Source organism: Sander lucioperca, chromosome 2, assembly GCF_008315115.2.
Source record: "Sander lucioperca isolate FBNREF2018 chromosome 2, SLUC_FBN_1.2, whole genome shotgun sequence".
NCBI lineage: Eukaryota > Metazoa > Chordata > Actinopteri > Perciformes > Percidae > Sander > Sander lucioperca.
The window spans coordinates 46,516,148-46,537,659 of NC_050174.1; the positions used below are offsets into that span (position 1 = coordinate 46,516,148).

The window sequence follows — 21,512 nt, forward strand, 5'->3', positions numbered from 1 at the left end:
TTTAAAAAGTGGTAGACAGCACATTACACTAAATGTTTAATGACACCAGGACGAACAGTGAGTAAACTCTTCATGTATGACACTTTTTTTTTATTTACCTGAAACTAAAGTTCATGTGACACATTGTACAATCTCTGAAAATACAGTACAGCAGTTTGGCAAAAAAAAAAAATGCCAGTGGAGGGAGTGCCTGCCGTTCTCATGGTTAAACGTATGCATCGCTGCACCGCTCCACGTCCGCCTTCCCAGCTGTGGCAAAAACTGCACATCTCAGTGCAAAGCAAAAAAAAAAAAAAATAAAGGCTGTTTAGTTTTTAAATATTCCATAAAAGTATTTCCTTAGGAAAGATGAACTATTTGACGAATGTCTATTCTATTTACCAATACTATACATTGTCTATTACACAAGTCTGGTAAAACAGATGGCTGATTCAGCAGACATGCACCATGGAATATTGTACGATTGACTGTCTGAAAAGATGGCATGACAATTGTATCCTAATCTAAGGCTCTTCATGCAAGAGGATGGAAGGGACTGATGGGGTGGCATTGGCTTTTTTTTCAGACATTTATTAATGGCCATTCTATAAAAAAAAAAAGGATGTATGAACTTTCTGAGCCTGTCTTCATATTATTTAACCGACATGCAGCTCTTGTAAGATGTGCTACCCAAAACACACATGCACAACACAAAACAAAACCAAAGTTTCTGCTAGGAATTTAGAGAAGAGGTGGGCTTACTTGGCCTTTTCTGCAAAGAAAAAAAAAAAAGAGAGGAAGAATCACAATCAGTGGACACAAGAATCACAGGCCAAAGTAAACACATTAGAGCAGCAAATCATTCAAATTCATCAATACTTATTTTAATTAGAAGAGCAAATATATAAAGGCCATGATATAGGCAGGCAGAAGATTAGATCAAAAGACAAATGGAATTTAAAAAAAACAGCACCATGTCCTGTAATGGTGTTGGGGCACTTGTCTATGCCAGTTGCCAAAACATGCAGCCAGACTACAGTCAAAAATAACCGGCACCAGTGACTGGTCCAGTTTAAAATGCAAAAAGGCTCCTATTTTTACTCAGTGTGTACCTGGCACTTGGTGACATTGAAGGCATTTTCAAACAAACACCTTCATTTTTCTCCTCTTGTACCATTAAAAGTATATTTAAAAAGAAGAAGAAGAAAAGAGAAGCTGGTCCTATCAAACATATGAAGAGCTGTTATTGCTGTCACTGTCACTTTCACATGAGCAATGACAGACAGCAAAGCTGCGTGTGCAACCACATAAAGAGTGCTAGTTAACATGCAGGTCAAAGTGTACTCACTCTGCAGGTAAACGGGGGGAAGGCATTGGAAGAAACAACAATTAGAACTAAAAAAAACACAAAGCACTCGCTGGCCTGGTATTATTGGAGCAGGCAGGCAGAAAGGCTGAGACCACGCTTAAGTAAACTAGTGTCAATGAATGGAGCATGTTGACAGCAACAACAAAATAAATCCATACAGAGATTGTACTTGGTGTGCTATGTACAGATATACAGACTCTTCCAACGACCGGCCGTCCGTGTTGTGCTCAGTTGATAAGACTAACAGCTTCTTGGTGCCTTTTTACATATTCAAGTACAGTATGTGCACATTATACATACATTATAAAGAGAACTGTAATTTAGATGCAACATTAAGACAGAGTTGAGACTGAATCTCAAAAATCCGACAAAACACAATCAAGACAAATGTGTTTTCTTGAAGTAGACAAATTTAACAACAGACGTTTATCAAAAATTGCCCTGTATCCTACTGGTAACATATCGTTGTCCTTGTTTCCCTCCAATGACAAAAGGAAAAATTAAAAATATATTAGAAAAACATTACAATGTGTGCGAGGGCTTTGTCTCTACTGCAAAACAAAAATGGGTGCTTACCTCAACACTTGATGTTCTATCAAATGATTGTTAAGACAAATGGGTAGTAATGGTCATATTAACAGCATTGAGGTAGCTGTGCTCTGACTAATGCAGAAAATAATGAATGACGATGCATGGAGCTCAAAAATGACTAGAGATTCATGCCAGGGCAAATATATATATTCAAGTCTTTGCCCCAAAACTAGTATTGTACTATACGGTCTTTAGAATTACAACCTCTTCACACCCAGCATTCTTGTCTCCCACAGCCTTTCCCCAAAAAAATTACAAAATATTAATTATCATAAAATAGTGTAAATTCTCTGTACAGCTCAACAAATAGCTCAGACACGGCGGGAATCTCTATCTGTTCCAAACAGGGGATCAAAAGAGAGAAAAGCGTGATGGTAAAATAAAACACATGGACATAATGTCAGTCATTAAAATATGACTAATCCCCAGCCCCCCTCCTCCCGCCCAAAAATATGTATCGGTGAAAACGTCAAAAAAACTACAAAAGATCTGACAGCAGACAGACTGTCAGAGCAGGTGCAAGTGTTGACTGTAAGTTGTTCCGAGTTAATGTAACTGTGTTAGATGTGTGTGTTAATGTCCACTTCACACTGGTGCACAGGGAGGGTAGTGTGCTGGAGTCAGTCAGGGCCACAACATGGCAGACACGTTAGTGTCGGTGCTGTAGATCCACAGCAAAAGGGGCAGGGAGATGGCCACGAAGGGCCAGGAGATGCCCTCGGCACATGCGGACAGAGAGCAGCCTTTGCCGGCCGGCTTCTCCAGCTGTTTACCAAAGTCCAAGTAGTTCCTCCTGGCCACAAACTTAAGCAGCTCGTCCAGCAGGATGACGGGCAGGGAGATCTTCAGCACCATCATCCACTGGGTCGTATCCAGAGGGGTGATCTGGAAGATGACCTGGGAGAGAGCATGACAGCATTCATAATGCAACATTACAGCTACTTTTTAAAAAAAAAGAAAATTTATTACAGGATTAGGAGTGCACATTGTGTCAGCACGGATCAACCTCTACCCCTCTAAATGTCACCCTACAGTATTAAGTACCATGAGGGGCATATAGGTGAATGGTATGGGGCGCCGGGTGGCCTAGTGCAGCGGTTGTCAACGTTCTTTCAATAACGTACCCCCTTTGAAATATTATAGTACCCCTGAATGAAAAGCCTATATAAAGAGGAGCATTACAGCGCTGCACCATCTGTGTCTGATTTACTAAACAACAACCTTGTAACTGAAAAAACACGTATATGCTGTTTCACATGATTAGAATCCATCACATTCATTATTATAGTATACTTACTATATTAAGTATGGATGACCGATATTTTTGAAATCTCACATATCCCCTGCAGTACTCCAAAGTACTCCTAGGGTTATGTGTTACCCCCATTTGAGAAACACTGGCCTAGTGCTTGAAGGAATAATTCAACGTGTTGGGAAATAGACGTATTCACTTTCTTGCCGAGAGTGAGATGAGAAGAGTGATACCACTCTCACGTCTGTTAAATATGAAGCTACAGCCAGAAGAGGGTTAGCTTAACTTAGCACACCCTAATAATAGCCCGGTTCTGTCCAAGGAGACACAATCCACCTATCAGAACCTCCGACGTTCACTACCTGACATCTTATACTCCATTTGTTTAATCCTTACAAAGAACAAAGTGTAATTTGGTTCATGTACGGGACTTTTTCTTGGCTGGACCAGTGACTTGCTGGAGTTTCTGCAGGCCTGGCAACCTCACAGTGATGACAGGACTCTAGGAAGTCACAGCGCCGGTCAAGAAACAGTCCAGCACATAATGAGTGAGCTTTACAAGTAGACGGATGTGGATTTTATTGACCTTTGGAGAAAGCCAGAATAGCTTCATACAATACGGACAGACATGAGAGTGGTATACGTCTTCTTATTTAACTCTTGGCAAGAAAGCAAAGAAGTGTATTTCCCAAAATGTTGAACTATTCCTTTAAGACCCACATTATATACCGTGATCGCAACGTCTCAGGTTTGTGCCGGGGACATCTCTCTCTCTTGGAGTGGAAGGTAGATACCAGCTTAATAAACACGTGATTGTTCCGTAACGTACGTGTAGAGACAATATAATCTGCGAGTCGGTCAGCAAGACGCTGAGAATCCGGAGAATCAGCGTAACATCCTGCAGTAGCTAACTGGACCATCACGCAGCCAGCTCATTTCTGAGTTTTGTTTTTAAATGACAGCCCCATCCGAGTCATATTCGAATTAACTGGTTTTGTAAAAACTCACAGGCAGAGGTTCCACGTAGAGGATGAGGAAGTGGAGGGACATGGAGAGGCAGATGGCCCCCAGGAGCCAAATGTTCTCCCAGGGTGGCATCCGCAGAAGAGACTGGTTCTCCGACAGACTGGACAGAAGAGAGAACACAGATGGTAGTTCATTTATACAGTTTGCCCTTCCTTCACTGACTGCAAATGATCCTTAGATGAGAGCTCCGATCTTTCTGAGGGGCACGTGTTTACCTGTTGAGAGCATTGCACATCTCAATGGTGACGAGCACAGATAGGGCCATGGTCATTGGGTAGGGCGACTCAAACACGTGGCAGTCCAGGCCATCAAAGTCCGGGTTGTCAGGGGCGCACTGGAGGAAGTGGCTCTGCAGGGAGGAAAGCAGGGGAGTTAGGGGGCGGAAAAGAGGGGGGGAATATCTGAAGGATGAGCACTCGGGCTATGTTTAGACAGAAACGATCTGAAGAGAAAACGCAAAAGTGGCGTTGCGGTCTCACTTTTTATTCCGCGTTTAGACAAGCTTTTTGGGGGTTGGGTGGGGGGGGGGAGAGATCTGCATGCATATGGTGTTGCAAAAGTGTGTGAAATTCGATGTAGTATGCACACCAGGCGGCTAGGTGGTAGTGTGAAGCACTGCCACACAACACCACCAAGTCCACGCGCCTGCATAGAACCTTCCTTCTACTTTTCTCCCTTGTAGCACAAAACCAAGACATGGCGAAGCAAAAGCTGACAATTTTGTCTGGACAGACGAGGAGGTGGCACAACAGGGCTTGGACTGGGAGTCCTGCCAGTCAAAATATTTAGACATATAGACCGAATTTCTTCAGCAGTATCCTGTACCTGGAGGGACGTCATATCCACACGAGAAAGACGCTATCTGTAAAGCTGAAAGCCATGCGGACCAAGTATAGGCGGAGTGGCCATGGGTGAGTAATCACTTTATATTTTGATTTATGTAACGAGAATATGGGGTGGGTCGCCAGCCACCACAACAATAGAGGCTGCAGACTTTTGCATTTTTACCCTTTAGATGGGAACGCGACGGTGGAGCGTTTTTAAGATTTCCACTGTGGAGGGTAGTTTCCCTTTTTTTTTTTGCGTTTTTAAGCCCCAAAAACAGCGTCGCCGTCTCAACGAAAGGCACAGCAGATAAAATATTTTTTACGTTTTCACCCGCGAGCGTTCTCGTGTAAACAGGGCCTCAGACAGGCAGACTTACCAGCTGGTACAGAGTGAGTTGAGGTCCATCTTCAGAGACAGTAAACCACCAGGCAGCAGCTCCCACTGTGGCCGCACCCACATAGCCTATGAGCAAAGACACCAAACATCATTATACACAAATTACTTATTTGTCAAACTGCATGAAGGCAAATCAAATATTCTTCTGATGCTATTATCCTTCCATTCCTGTCCATTATCAACTTACATCCAATGGCCAGGTATCTGAAGAAGAGCCAGCCAGAGATGAGGGGCTCCTTAGCATTACGAGGAGGCTTCTCCATTATGTCCAGGTCTGGGGGGTTGAAGCCCAGGGCGGTGGCAGGGAGGCCATCAGTCACCAGGTTGACCCAGAGCAGCTGAACAGGTATCAGAGCCTCGGGGAAGCCCAGCGCCGCAGTAAGGAAGATGCTATCAGGAGAAATAACTCCAGTTAGCAACTGTACTGACACAAAATCAAAAATAAATACAATTCTAGGGTCATGACTCACCAGACGACCTCCCCCACGTTGGAGGAGATGAGGTATCTGATGAACTGCTTCATGTTATTGTAGATAGCTCTGCCTTCTTCAACGGCGGCCACGATGGAAGAAAAGTTGTCATCGGCGAGGACCATCTCAGAGGCTGACTTGGCCACGGCAGTGCCAGAGCCCATGGAGATGCCAATCTCTGCCTTCTTCAAGGCGGGGGCATCATTCACTCCATCACCTGTCTGTGGAGACATATTTTGTTACAGAAGAGTGATTTCTTTGCTCTAACACGAGCAAATCAATCCAACTTACGTGACGTTTCCAAGGCCAACAAAGACAGGATACCCACAGGTTTCAGAGGTTTCAACATGTTTAATATATTTTAATGCTAACCAAGAATGGAATTAAGACCAACTTCACAACCAAAATGAAGACGCTTGTAAACCCAGGCTACTTCAAATAAAATGAGAAAACACTAATGATCAGTAGGAAACTCTGCATAATCAGATTTCAGACTTCATACCATAGCAGTGATCTCATCAAATCCTTGCAGGATCTCAACAATCTTGGACTTATGGGAAGGCTCGACACGGGCAAAACAGCGAGCGTTAGTCACAGCATCACGCTGAGCGGCAGGCGAAAGTTCGTCAAACTCCCGCCCGGTGAAGGCCATTTGCTCGACATCATCCTCCTCGCTCAGGATGCCAATGCGACGGCAGATTGCCACAGCTGTGCCCTTGTTATCTCCTGTGATCATGATGACGCGGATGCCGGCTTGGCGGCACAGCTTGATGGAGGCGGCCACCTCCTGTCTGGGAGGGTCCAGCATGCCGACACAGCCGACGAAGGTCAGGTCGGACTGAAGGCAGAGAGACAAAGACGTGACTGAATGTTGGGACTGAAAAGAATACTCCACAAGCAGACACCAAATACAGCTAGGTTTATTCAAACATCCAAACAATTGTACCAGACGTTAGCTGGAGAGAAAAAAAAAAAAAAAAAAAAACTCACCTCGTACGCCGCGAATTTGAGAGGGTCTGACAGAATCATGTCCTCCAATTTGGGTGGGCTGTCTCGTGTGGCAAGAGCCAGGCACCTAAGGGTGTCACGACCTGTCCCGTACTCACGGATCACAGACATGATCTTTTCCTTGATTCCTTTGCTTAAGGGAACTTTGCTGTTGCCAACTCTGACGTGGGTGCACCTCTCAATAACTCCCTCTGGGGCCCCCTGTGGAGTAGAGCAGAGGAATAACATATTCACAACGTGGTAGCAGACTGTCAGCAGTGGTGAAAGAAGTATTCAGATCCTTTACTTAAATAAAAGTACTAATACAAAAGTACTGTACGTAAGTATCATCAGAAAGATTTACGTATGAAAGTATGATATGTAAAAGTACAACTCAGTCGTCTAATCATTTCTGCTGTACTTGTAGGCCGTTATATTGTTGGGTAGTTTAATTTATAATAAAACATATTTTATTTTGTGTGCAAAAATCTGAATTTGTAAAGTATCTAGTAACTAAATATTTCTCTTTGAAATGTAGTAGAGTAGAAGTAGAAAGTAGCATTAAAAGAAAAGACTCAAGTAAAGTACAAGTACCTCAAATTCGTACTTAAGTACAGTACTTGAGTAAATGTACTTAGTCGCATTCCAACACTGACTGTCAGGCATCAAAAGCAAAGCTATCGACCAGTCCTCTGTACAGGCTTCTTTCAGTATACCTTGACAAACATCTTGCCCATGGAAGAACGAGACTTGTTGGGGGTGCAGTAGACAGACATGGACTTCCTGTCTCTGGAGAACTCCAGGGTGACCTCCTTCTTCATCAGCTGCTTGATCACCTGCTCAGACAAAAGGACAGACGGAGTGAGAAAAACCCGCTGAGTGGGAGCAGTAGAAATGTGCAGCGTGTGCAGGTGAGGGAGCTGGTGTCACTCACTGAGTTGCAGGCATTAGCTCTGTCAATCTTTGACAGGTTGAGGACTTCAGTGTCGAAAACGTTCATCTTCTCCACCAAACAGGTCAGCGCGGTCTCTGTGGCCTCACCCACCTTCTCGTACACACCCTTCACCTGAAACATCCAAAAACATTCATGGTAATATTTTTTCCTCATCAAAAAAAAACAAACAAAAAAACCTTGCACACTCATTGGATACATTTTAGGTTTGCCCATAGAGCTTATTTCACTCAACATATAAGAGTGCAATACTTACAAAGAATGAAACCCACCAACGTCCCACTGTTTGTAACAGTTTATGACTATGTTTTGGTAAAGTACATCTGTTAAAGGTCCCATATAGTAAAAAGTGAGATTTCCATGTCTCCTCTCCTATCACATTTACTTTGTACTGGAGTGGTGTGAATTTGTTATTGTCTATTAAGTCCTTATTAAAAACACACACACACACACACACACACACACACACACACACACGTCTGACATGTAAAGTAGGAAGGCAGGGTTCAGACCTCGTTGAAGTCCAGAGAGGAGTCATTACACAGGGCACAGATTGTAGCCAGTTCAACCAGGGCATCATGCTGGGAGGTTTTCACTGGTTTACCATCCTGGTACCTGAGGGAAAGTACAAAGTATGAACCTGTGTGTGTATGTGTGTGAGTGTACAGTTCATAAAACATTAAAAAAAAATCTACTGTTGCATTAAAATATTTTTGCCTGTTACAGAGTCAGCTGTAAAGTACTCACACTTCTCCCTCAGGTGCGTAGGTAGAACCTGTGATGGTGAACTCTGACAGAGCGCAGCTGTCACCTTCAGCTTTGTTGACAACGAACATCTGGAGAACAAGAGAGCAGGTGGGACAAAAACAAAATGATTTTCTTTCAACGCAGACACCATTTGATTACTGACACAGCAGGTGGCAGCAGAAACCACAGAAATCCCAAGCAGACCTTAAGAGTGAGAGCTCTTTTTGACAGTAGATTAGCCTGCAGTGTTACAGTGTCTGTACGGGCTGGGCTGGGTGGCACGCTGCATAATGTGAACAAGGGTGTTTAGTTTTTCTCCATAAGTAAACAGAAGAGACTGCCAAGGAGCGATTAAAGAGAGACGCTGTGCCCAAAAGGAAGAAGCCGCAGTGCCAGGCCTGCTCCTGCAGGACGCTTTCATCCTCACAGACACACAGCTAGTCAGGGATTGGTTATATCAGAACATGGGGGACGACAACCAGTCAAGCCCTCCTCAAACCAGCAAATGTCAAATCCTGCTGCTGTTTTTCTTTGATGATTAGAGACTTATTTTATGAACATTAGTTTTAGTACTTGAAATTGATGAATACTTGCTCTTGGGGGGAATTGTTGGGTCTCTGTAAAATACAGAGTGTTATCTAGACCTACTCTATCTGTAAAGTATCCTGAGATAACTTGTACTATGATTTGACACTATAAATAAAAATGAATTAAACTGATCATGGCTAGTACAAAACCTTTACATGCTAACATTTTTTTTTGTTTAAGATACATTTTTTGGGTATTTTTAGGCTTTTATTTGATATGACAGCCCGAGACAGGAAAGGGGAGAGAGGGGGAACGACATTCACTGCGGCTAGGGCCGAGCCCCTGTACATATGGGGCGCACGCACAACCAGACGATTACCATATAACACATAACGTGCTAATTTAGTATGTCCTCCTAACTGACCAAATCCCTCTTTCAGGAAGCAAAACACTGTGTAAGACAAGAAGACAATATTGGGCTGTGTTCGTAATCACATACTAAGATACTATTCATACGAAGTATGACATAAAATTGAGTATGTAGTGCGTTCCAACTGCACAGTGTGTGAATTTTGTGTACGTGAGAAATGCCAGGATGTATTATATTAGATTAGCAAAAATTTCTGAGTATAGATTTGAGCTTACTGGACATACTCAACTGCCACAAAATGCATTGCAGATCTTCAGACTGTCCATTGGCAGACTGTGAGGTTAAAATAGTTAACTGTTGGATAAAATAATGGATGGTGAGTGATGTTAAGCTACAGTTAAGAGTAAGTCAAATTAAAGTAGAGTAAAGTATAATGCGGGAGCTTACACAATGTACTGTAAAAAAAACAAAACATTTAACAATAAAATATTAAATAATATTAATTAGACTTAAAATAATACTGGAACATATTAAATTGAGTGGAAGAGGCAATGTTGATTTACATTCATGATAAACTACTTTCATTCAACGGTAGCAGTCATCATGTCGTTGTCATGTTGTCATTGATGCAGTCATGTGATGCAGAGAAGACGTATTGCTGAGTTTACTTTAGTGTGAACACTCTGCTGCTAATGGTATACTTAATTGTCAATTCAGTAGGCAGTCTGCAGGACATACTGATTGAGTATGTAGTAGGGCGGCAGCTATCGATTATTTTAGTAGTCGAGTATTCTACGGATTCTTCCATCGATTAATCGGATAAGACATACTTTTACTTTATTAAAGAGATACTGTAGATATTTATTGCCACTGTGCTCAGAGTACAATTAAAAAAACTGTTTAGCTGCTCTTCAGCAGTGTGCATAAAAGTTGAATACATAGAACCAAAGTTGAATAAATAGAAAAAAAGACTTATAGAGCAAACAGTGGTTTGTTTGGCTGAAAATACAATAGGCAGTGCAGCCCTACCCTGCCTAAAAGATATTTACACCAGATGCTGCAAGAAGGTAGGTAGCTAGGAGAATCATTAAAGAGACAAACCACCGGGGTAACGGCCTTTTTTCTCTGTTAAGGTTGGGAAGAAGGTCAGCAATCTATGCTCAGGAGGAGCTTCTACCATCAGGCCACTAGGATCCTAAATGCGGACACTAGGGATGCACGATAATATAGGCACAACATCAGTATTGTCCGATAAAAGCTTAAAATGATCGTCGGAATCGCAGATATGAATACTTGCTGATAGGGTGGCTTGTTTATTATGCACACATGACGACCACGAACGTAGCATGAGCGCCAGCAACTTAAACTTCCAACATGTCGGCTGTGTGGAGGTATTTCGAGATATGTAAAAAAGATAACAAACTTGCTATTTGCAGTACTTGTAAAGCACAAGTGATGCGAGGAGGCCTAAAACAACACTCGTTCCACACTACAAATATGATTACGCATCTTAAGAGCAGTCATCCTGAGCAGCACGGAGACTTTGAAAAGTAAGAAGGAAAAAACGCCGGCAAAAACCCATCAGCAGCCTCTACTTCAGTCTTTTGACAAAGCTAGAAAATACAGCAGCGACCAGCAGCTCAGTGTCCTCAGGGTGTAAGCTCCCTCATCCGCCAAGTCAGCTGGGTAACGAGAAAAACCAGGGGATCGCCGCCGGGCATGACAGATGAGCTCTCATCTCAAGTAGCAATCATATTGGTTTTACATTAAATGATAACACTACCTTGTGTCGGAACCGCTCTGCCGGATTAGATGGTAACGTTAGACTGGATGCTTTCTGCTTAAGCATTGACACTGTGCTGTTGTGGCAAGCTAGTTCGGTTTTATACGCTGTAGAGTTTTCGTTTTGTTTCAGCTTGAAATGATGATTTGGACACTTTGTCGTTTTCTCTGGCCTGTCTTGCCTCTTGCTATTTTCTTTCTCTTCTTCCATTTTGCAATCCCCGTAGCACGTTGTGTGGCAGTAATAATCATCCATGCGGAAACACAGTTGGCTGGATACAGTTAAATGAATTATACAAGCTTCAATGCAAAAAAAAAATGCATCAATAATTTTAGTAATCAAATTACTTCGGAATCGTTTCAGCCCTAGTATAAAGTACGCTAGTATGCGATTTCGAACACTACCATGGTCCAACTGCATGCAGGTTTATGTTCTTTTTTATTCCTTAGCTTATGTTGTTAATTTATCATTAAATGTTGCATGTATATGTGAAATAAATGCTTGCATTTTTACTTCAATATTGATAAAAAAACGTTTTTATTACGAGACAGGAGTGTAAATTCAAGTAGCACACCTCTTTAGAGGTTTGTCCTGAGAGCAACTGTTTTCTCTTTTCAGTAGTTTAATATATGGCTCTTTGTGAATCACTATAAATCACTGACAACAGCCGTAATTGCACAATCACAAGGCTATTTAATCATGGCAAGTACAATATCTGTCAGATAAAATCGGTAAGTTAATGCCACGGTCTAATTCAGGCTGTGCCAAAATTCGGAGAAAGCACTGAACAGTCAACAAAAGAGGATTAAACTTTAATAAATGCTGACATGTCTTAATGTGGGGCCAGGTAGTGCTGGGTTGCCACTCACAGACAGAGCGAGAAAGGAACTACAGGCTGGCTGGGTGACGCAAGGTCCGTTATGCAACAGCAGCACTGCAAGTCATCCGACAGCTCAATGTACATTAAAAGAGCGGCAGTATGTTGCCTTCTTGTTCAATAACCTGAATACCTGATCACGAGGAACACTCCCCTCTCTCTGTTTGCACAGACAGTATTAACATTTTTGCTGACATATGTGTTGAAAGTGACTGACAGTCAGTTTCTCTAACTGCTGTCATCTTGTTTATTCACCAGACAGGGACAACAAAGAAGACAAAGCACTGACGACCAAACTGCTCAGCAATGCACCAAGGGAGAGAGTGTGAGAGTGTGAGAGAGTGTGAGTGTGAGTGAGTGTGAGAGAGTATGAGTGTGAGTGAGTGTGTGAGACTCACTCTGCACACAGACATCTGGTTGGTGGTCAGGGTTCCCGTCTTGTCAGAGCAGATGACAGAGGTGCAGCCCAAGGTCTCCACGGATGGCAGGCTGCGCACGATGGCGTTCTTTTTGGCCATGCGGCGGGTGCCCAGGGCCAGGCAGGTGGTGATGACGGCAGGAAGACCCTCAGGTATGGCGGCCACTGCCAGTGCCACGGCGATCTTGAAGTAGTAGACGGCGCCGCGGATCCAGGAGCCTCCATGGACGGGGTCGTTAAAGTGGCCGATGTTGATGATCCACACGGCGATGCAGATGAGGGAGATGACCTTTGACAGCTGCTCGCCAAACTCATCCAGCTTCTGCTGCAGGGGCGTCTTCTCCTGCTCCGTGGCCGCCATCTCGTCACGGATCTTACCGATCTCTGTGTTAACACCCGAGGCCACGACCACACCCACGGCCTTTCCAGATGCAATGTTAGTACCCTGAAATAACAAGTAATATACATGTAGGCTCAAGTGCATCTGATAGCATCTCACACATCTTGAAATAACAACAGGAGCGACTTTTTCCAGGAAGTTAACAGAAACTACACAAACAAGATGTTGAAGGACATCAACAGGATGTGTGATAACGTGTGCAGAGTTAAGCTTACAGAGAAGAGCATGTTCTTCTTGTCCTGATTGACAGCACGAGGGTCGGGCACAGGGTCGGTATGTTTGATGACCGAGATAGATTCACCTACAAAGACAACAGAGGGCAGCGGGTTAAATCAATTTGCATTGTCCTCAAATAGGAACAAAGCACGGGCAATTATCTCTACAGAGAGAGATCTATGGTCATTCACATGCTCATGAATGTTTCAATTCAGAAGCAAACATGCTAATTGAAAACAGTGTCATGATACATGATAAAAATGCTCTTGTTCATTGTCATCCCACTATTCTGGTTCTTCAAACACAGCTGGAGGATTGATCCATTTATCTCGGATGAGAGTATCTTGGATAACGTTGTGCTCTTATTTTGATAAAAAAGGAGCATCAGTGTAGAGTGCTGTAGCCTCGAATGACACAACCGATTCAACTCAGTGTGTGCCAGTAACTATTGCATTTGTGACCCATTCCGCTTATAGCAGCCAAAGATACATTTTTAATTAAAGAAATAAGCGGCCATATGTGAAAATAAATTCACTGGCAAGGCAAATAAAGAGCTTGAAAGGGCAAGGTGGTAATATTTAAGCCTTTGTATAAAAACAATGAGCAACCCCATTTGTCCATTAAATTAAGTAAAAGATGGCTGATATCCAAATTCTTAGCTAAGCTCAAAAACTTATTTATTATTGAATAATGAGCATAGGTTCAAAGATTTACATGTGTGCAGTGAAATGCAGGATGGCATAGTCTTGATGTTGTGCTAAAAACGTTAGCGTGCAATAAGAATAATAATTAGAACAACAGTAAAAATAAGACTTAGAAAAAACATATACAGGGCAAAAAATAAAAGATAACATGATATACAGTTTGTAGCTCTCCGGTGTATAAAAATGTACAATTAGCATATGTCACAGTTGTAAGCGAACAAATCAATAACATTTGATGGTTAAAATTATTTAGAATGACCCATGTTATCAGGAGAAATTAAGAATGTAATTGACAAAAAAAAATGGCACAGGAAAATAATTTGATGGCTGTGATATCATCAGCAAACATGTCTTACCGGTCAGAATGGACTGGTCTACCCTCAGAGTTGTTGATTTGATTGAACAGATACGGATGTCAGCAGGCACCTTGTCTCCAACTATAACCAAACAGAAGAGAATACACACAAACAAAAATGCAAAAGCATGAGGAGCATGAACATGCAGAAAAATTTGAAAGGATTTTCAATTGATTCTGCAATTGAAGGCTGTTAGAAGGATGTTAACAGTTAAATTATCATGACATCGTATATGATGGCTCAGTGGTCTTTTACACCACATGAGTAGTAACACTAGAGGTTTGATTACCACCGAGTACAATGCTGTGTGTGTGTGTGTGTGTGTGTGTGTGTGTGTGTGTGTGTGTGTGTGTGTGTGTGTGTGTGTGTGTGTGTTTGTGTGTGTGTGTATACATTCTAAATGAAGATTTAACAGATGATATGTTGTCTATTTTCTGCAGGCAGTTACTCAGCATTAGTGTAAACTAAACTGATGAAGCAAAGGTCATTACAGGGAGGTTGCTGTGCCACACAGCAGCAGAGCAGTGTTGCCATCGCTGCAGGGAAAGAGAAGGAAAGCCAGAGAAAGAAGAGGAAATGAAGGACCTGTGAGCCATAAAAGGCCTGTCTCAAAGGAAAAGGCCAATTTGGGTACATCGGAATTGCTGTGACCCAGTTCAGTTTCCTAATGGTACATAAAAGCAATGAAACTGGGGAAATGGTTCAGGCTATGGCACAGTTCCGTTGGCGTAGTCTACATATAGGCCTAATTAGTTAAAAATGCAAATTGCGTCAGATTATTACAAAAGGGTTAGGGTTAGCCCCAACCTAGTCTTGCATTGCCGGACCTACAGTCACAGCGCTGTGGAGTAAGGTCTGGCAACACCACAGATACATTCTGGGATAGGAGAAAAAAACATTTCTTTAAACCAATCACAACTCACACAGTCTCGGGAAGGAACTTGTTTTGGTGGGACATTTGCACGCCGCAAAACAAAATATTAAATGAAGTTAACTTTTCACACAATACAGTAACGTGACCTATTTAAATTAGTTGGATATATGGTTAAACGTAATTTGCTCTTTATCACCATGTGTACTTCGTCTATAGCAATCCCCGCCATACCCCAGTTAGAAAGTAGATGCCGGAAAAATATTTTTTGTAAATCTTTACAATCATTCACGGAAAGAACCAAGCAGGCCTGCGTTGTTGCACGATCCAACTTTTCTTCAAAACTTGCCATTTTTAGTTTGCAGCTTGCTAGCTCGAAGGTTGTTGTTTCCTGAAGCGAAGCAAAGGGATTTTGAGAACGGAAACATAGAGAGCGGACATCTTGCGCGTAAGCCACGGGCTGGATGTCAGGCTTTATCCTGGAAATGTACTTCCGTTGATCTAGACTAACCCCAACCAAAATGTTATAGTTAGAATATAGGAACCCATATAAGCCTGCCAACAATCTAAGAATCTAGCAAAACACCAAGACAAAGTTGAAGTGAAAACCCAAACTCTTGCTCAGGAAAGAAATGAAAACAAAGATTTGGTAAATATGAAATGATGTACCAATGTCCAGGAGATTCCCATTTGAGGGAGACACGTACCCCCATGCCCTTGAGGGAAGGAAGGGGAAATAGCAATGTGAACAACAATGCATGCAGCCAAAAATGCGAAAAGCATTTAAATACAGTATGTTCCCCAAAGCCCTGATCAGGTTTAAATGTGGCATATAATGGCAGCTGTTGCCTCATCATTGCCACAGCACAGGAAGACATCGCCTCGAAGAGACACTTGAAGTCATCATCATGTTGTCTTGCCTTACTATTCCATTAACAAGTAAATGTCTACATTTTTAACGAAATGTAAAGCCTGCATTTCAACACCCATACTACATGAGTGTTAACTTGAAGCTGGAGGATCGTCAAGTCATTAGATGTCCTGACAGTGGTGCCAGGAACTCTGATCTGTCAGCAGGGATTGGCCAGTCAGATCGACATTGACAGCTTTTCTGAGAAGGACTAAATTGCATTTTTAAACCATCTGAACCTGGAACGATGGGTGCAATGGAAACTTCCCTTCTGAGAAGGTCACGCAACCCAGGTCACAGATGGAGCAATGGAAGTTTGGGGTGAGTACAACATACAAACTAAGATGCAGTTAACTTTCTGATGGTATTATTAATAATCTTAGAGGAACCCATTTCATAGCTACACTTTTTCACTTTAAGAGAAATGATCCGATGCCTTGAAGAGATTTAAAGGATTGCCCTTTGCTGCATCACAGTGACAATACATTAAAAAAGTTCCTAATAAGCCAAAAAGCTTTATAATTACATCTTAGATGGTTGTGCAACACTTCCTGTGCCAAGTCATTGTTTTTGAAGAATAAGAAGACACGGCCCGAAATACAAACACATGTACAGGGAGGTGAACCGGCAACCCTTCCAGTTCCCAAGCCAAGTCCCCATGGACTGAGCTACTGCCACCCCCAAAAGAAGAAATACTGACAACTTCTAAAAGAAGCATGACTACGAGGATAGGCTTATAACAATGGTGCTTGCTGATGTTATACAACATACAAAGAAACCAGTGATTATTGAGACTGTGACACTGTGAAACACTGGAATTGTTTTGAGGCTGTGTTACACTGCAGACCTGGTATGAACAAGTGTGTGTATATCATCTGTCCCTTTGCGTCAATATCCTATTTGGTAGAAGTCCAAGCATCTCCTCATTTTTACCTCTGTGCTTGCCAACAGGTCATATAGTCCACACATTTTCAGAGTGACAAAAGCTCCGACCCAGTAATACATTTCACCCAAAGTAACTCCCAGAGATGCCTTTGAAATAGACCTTTCAACACTAGGCGAGGCAGTGACTGAACCAAAGCGGTTAGTTTTGGCACCTGCCTCTGCCATGTGTTAGGGGACAGAGTGTGGTTCGGCCGGCCAGCCAGGAGGCCACAAGTGCTGATGGCAGCTGAACAAAAGGCTGACCTGTCATGTTGAGTGGGCCGTTTCAGAACCATCAACAGGTGAAGCCTCCTGCATCTTTCCTTCCAACACTCTTACTGATTAACTCACAAGCCACATTTACACGTGAACAATTATTCAATGATGTTATAAAAAAAAAAAAAAAAAAACCTCTATCACGGGTAGAAGACTACTAACCTTTCACTCCTTCTCTGGTCAATAAAGATTTTCCTTTCTTACCTTTTGCAGTCAGGTGCACTAGAGAGGCTATGTTACCATGACTCAGCACAATCAATGAAAGGAAATAAAACTGATAAACCTTGATTCTGCAAATGTGTTGTTTACATGGGTACTACCTTACAATTCCTGACTGTATTACAAGTGCATTTTGGTGTATGTATGTGGTGTATGTAAAGGTGGACACTGCACAAACCATTCAGGGTAGAAATCTTACTTTTTGAACAATTGCCAATGGTCATTGGTCACTATTTTATCAGCAAACAAGAGCAGAGTAAATAATGTTTAGTTTGCAGTTGCCTGGTAGGAGAGACAAACCAATATTTAAAAGCTGACTAGTTTCTTGACTTCCTCCTGTTACGTATTCACTGATACAGATTCAAACATGTTTCAGCTGACTTTGGAATGAATCATCACCTATGACTTCAGTTACATAAGCTCTATCTCTACACTGTCTCCCTGAGATCTCTGCTTTGCCTTTGTTGTTTGTTACGAATCTTAGTACCTTTAGTAGTAGTAGTAGTAGTAGTAGTAGTAGTAGTAGTGCCTTTATGTATAAGGCGCTTTTCAAAACAAGTTACAAAGTGCTTTACATTCATTTAAAAAGCTATAACAACAAGAGAAATGACAGATAATAAACAAACAACAATAAATTCAATAAAAAGCAAGTCTAAAGTGACAAGTTTTTAAAAGAGACTTAAAAGAAGAGAATGCGTTGGCTTCCCTGATCTCCCCTGGTAGATCGCTTCGAAACTGGGGGGCCGATCACCTTTAGTTTTCAGTTTTGACCAGGGAGTGGCCAAGAGCGACCTACCAGAGGATCTTAGGTAACGTTTTGGCTCGTATGGGGTAAGAAGTTCAGCTATATATTTTGGAGCTATCCCCATACGAGACTTAAAAGAACATTACAATTTTAAAATTGGTGTTATGTGTTCTCTCCTGTTGGACTTGGTAATGAGTCCAGCTGAGGCATTTTGAATGAGCTGAAGTTTGAGGTTTTGTTGTGAGAGACATGAGAAAGCAGCAGCAGCATGCTGGGCCTCCACATAGAGCTCAACAGTGACCGCCCACTTTTTTCCGGCTCTGTCTCCGGAAGTGTTTTTCCCCATTCAATTGTTTCATTGACGTTTCGAAAATTGCTTATATATAAAGTTTTAAGTCTGGAACCAAGCCAACCAGCTACGAGATGAATAGTGAGCATAACACATTTGATTCGGCGCAAAAAAACATTTTGAAAACGGCAAAGGTACAAGACCGTGTACAGAAACTATCATAGACTTCAATGGTAGAAGCTCGCTCTAGCCGTTCGCGGGTACGGTAAACGTTTCTAACAGCGAGTTGGACCAATCAGAGACGTTGCTGTTACGCTTAGGATTGTGGGAAGTGTAGTTTTTCTCCATTAAATCGCAGATAAAACATGTTTTTCTTAAAACAAGGTTGATTTCATACAGACTTCTAGCTTCTACAGGAGCAGAAACCTTCGTTTCACAACCACGTAGCTCGGGGTCAGTCTACCTCGGATGGTTTAGACATTATGACTGATATTCTAAATCCTTATGGAGAAAATCAATGGGATTTTTACTTCCGGAGTCGGCTGTGGGCGGGACTGTTGCAGTGTCTATAGCATGCAACTGTTTATGTTGCTATAGTAACAACTTGTCCCTGGACTGGGGGCGTTTTACAGTGTTCCCCTCCTGTCAAAAATAATCATGGTTTTAGTAGAGGCTGGCAGAAATTACATGTACATTCACCATTACACAATTAATTCTAAATTTAACTCTATATCAAGATCAACCACTAGACTAACATTTTAAAAGGGTATTCACCACCGCCCACACAATAATACAAAGACCTGAACTTTTGACTTCCTGATGTTGTAGTTACAGAGAAAACGTATTGTGAAAGCAGGGAGGCATTCTAGAAAAAATATTAGCAGACTAAATGCTATGTAATATAAACATCACACAAAACATAATATCGAACTTGTCCTTGCAGCCATGTAAGAAACTAAAATGTTAATGTGAAAACAGTGATCAGTTTAAGTATATATGTTATATGTTCAACAGGTCAGAAGTGTACATTCTCTTCATGTCTTAAGGTCAACACTGTCAGTTGTGGCCCATCATTAAAGCCTTACCGGGGTTAAAGTCTGACCTCTCACTATCCCATCTATAAGCAGACAGCATAGCATGGATTCCCAGCAGTCAGTGAAGTATCACTTAGGGTTAACAAGGATAGTGCAGTGGGCTGAATAGTTGACAACAGTTCCATTACATGTACAGATAATTTGCAAGCATCCCATTAAATAAGAATTCAGCAAAATGACAACCCTCTGCATGCACAGTGCATTCTCCCATCACATGTGCAGCCTACACTGCAGCCCACACTTCTGCCCACACTGCTGCACTATTTAAGCCAAAGAAATACATTCATGTTCCTTTTGATTATGTTACTGAAGTGAACCAGCAGATTAGTAGCCTAAAGCAAAATGCCAGTATAACACCTTCTGCTACTTTTTGCTAGCTAGCTGTTACCATGTGGGGTGTAGCTTGATTAAAAAATGCTAATTGAGGAGTTTTAATTAATATACAATATTTCCATTCCTTCTTTATTGTAAAACATTTCTTTTATAAATTATGTGTTCACTTTAAACCTTATGTTTGCACACAGCCCGCACTGTCAGCTTGAATTTTCAAAATACATATGATATATTGTTCCCCATTAGTTAACTTGCTAGCTAGCTAACTCACCACATGGCACATTTCATACTGTATGTGTTTGAAAAAGCAATGGATTTATTTGACAAATTAATGAATTAAGTCCGCTTATGATATGCAAAGGTTAGTTTATATCTGCATAGACACGGTAAATACAGCCTGAGCATTTCCTGTTAATTCCCACAGTAAGTTTCCACCTTGAATATTCCCGAAATTCTGAAACTCAACCGGCAACACTAAACATTTTGGTCAGTGTTTACACACATATAGTTAATGCAGAACCTCACATGCATAGATCTCTCCAACCAAGCCCCGTTAGCGCCTTCAACCTGCAGTTTGGCTTGAATAAAATTCTCTGTGCCCTTCTGCAGAACTTCACCACAAATGTTTTTTGCGTTTCTAAAGCCTGCTTCCCTGGTCAGCAAGATGAGACCATTTCTCTCAGTCTTGCTGACAAGTCAGGAACCTTTGCCAAAAAACAGTCCCTCTGTGATAATGGATGCTCGCCAGACCACATGAAATGTCACATACTATCCATGGTGTCTGGAATCTTAGTGGAGGGTACGGGTGCTGATGGGCAGGGTCGCTGTGCATTGAGCATGGTGGGGTGGGATGATTATCCAAAAAGCACTTCCCTATAAGGTCATCTCTCTCAAGCACAATAGGAGATCCTCCCCCTATACTGCCCCCCACATGAGCCCGACGCTACCAGACTCCTTCACAGGCAGCAGAGAACAAACCTACTGAGTTCTGCTGCTCTGAGAGAAAAGGCCAACATCCAAATCTGCAAGCCCCCGACACCAAACTGTAAACTGGCAGCATGCAGTGTGTGCTGTGTTATAACAAGGACTTAAATCCACTGGAAGGAGCTGTGAACTCTACACGTTATCAGCCAGACATTATTTTTTTAGGGGTTAGTTAAGTGGGGCATGGTAATTACTCCTTAATCAGATTTTGGCTGTTGGGACTTGCCCATTTTAAAATTAGTGCAAATCTAGATTATAGTAAAAGACTGGTAAATCAATATTGCCGGGGGTTAGTTTTAATGTCCTATTGCATTATTTGGCTGAGCCACATTGTTGTAAACAAGTCTTTCATCAAACTGACAAGAACAGTCCACGGGACTACACAGGACAGCAGACTGGACAGGGAAGACCAGCACAGACAGTCAACAGCAGCCCTCGGAGCTTCAACTGCTTCAACATTAGATTTGATTAGATTTGATGAAAGCAAGCATACAATAATCTAGTAATACATAATCAACCAATGTGTCCCTGAGCAAGACACTTAACCCCTAGTTGCTCCAGAGGTGTGCGACCTCTGACATATATAGCAATTGTAAGTCGCTTTGGATAAAAGCGTCA

At 42.0% G+C, this 21,512-nt stretch overlaps 1 protein-coding gene across 3 annotated transcripts in view; it reads right to left on the reverse strand.

Annotated features, from left to right (window-relative positions):
- Positions 1-62: 62 nt before the first annotated feature.
- Positions 63-21,512, reverse strand: part of LOC116051657 (sarcoplasmic/endoplasmic reticulum calcium ATPase 2-like) — a 29,140-nt gene continuing 7,690 nt past the window's right edge. Inside the window, exons 6-21 of one of the 3 annotated variants that reach the window (XR_004105400.2) lie at positions 14,250-14,330; positions 13,189-13,274; positions 12,554-13,018; positions 8,598-8,686; positions 8,363-8,465; positions 7,833-7,964; positions 7,615-7,734; positions 6,902-7,120; positions 6,414-6,749; positions 5,912-6,132; positions 5,629-5,831; positions 5,422-5,507; positions 4,433-4,566; positions 4,200-4,317; positions 1,328-2,836; positions 63-751 (exon numbers count right to left, since the gene is read on the reverse strand). Coding sequence is in view for 2 of the 3 variants with exons in the window: in XM_031302193.2 (XP_031158053.1) it covers positions 2,564-2,836; positions 4,200-4,317; positions 4,433-4,566; positions 5,422-5,507; positions 5,629-5,831; positions 5,912-6,132; positions 6,414-6,749; positions 6,902-7,120; positions 7,615-7,734; positions 7,833-7,964; positions 8,363-8,465; positions 8,598-8,686; positions 12,554-13,018; positions 13,189-13,274; positions 14,250-14,330 (2,666 nt within the window). In the remaining variant the exon portion in view is untranslated. Of the gene's footprint in view, positions 2,837-4,199; positions 4,318-4,432; positions 4,567-5,421; positions 5,508-5,628; positions 5,832-5,911; positions 6,133-6,413; positions 6,750-6,901; positions 7,121-7,614; positions 7,735-7,832; positions 7,965-8,362; positions 8,466-8,597; positions 8,687-12,553; positions 13,019-13,188; positions 13,275-14,249; positions 14,331-21,512 lie in introns of all 3 variants that reach the window. The other 2 variants (XM_031302194.2, XM_031302193.2) reach the window with 2 other exon arrangements.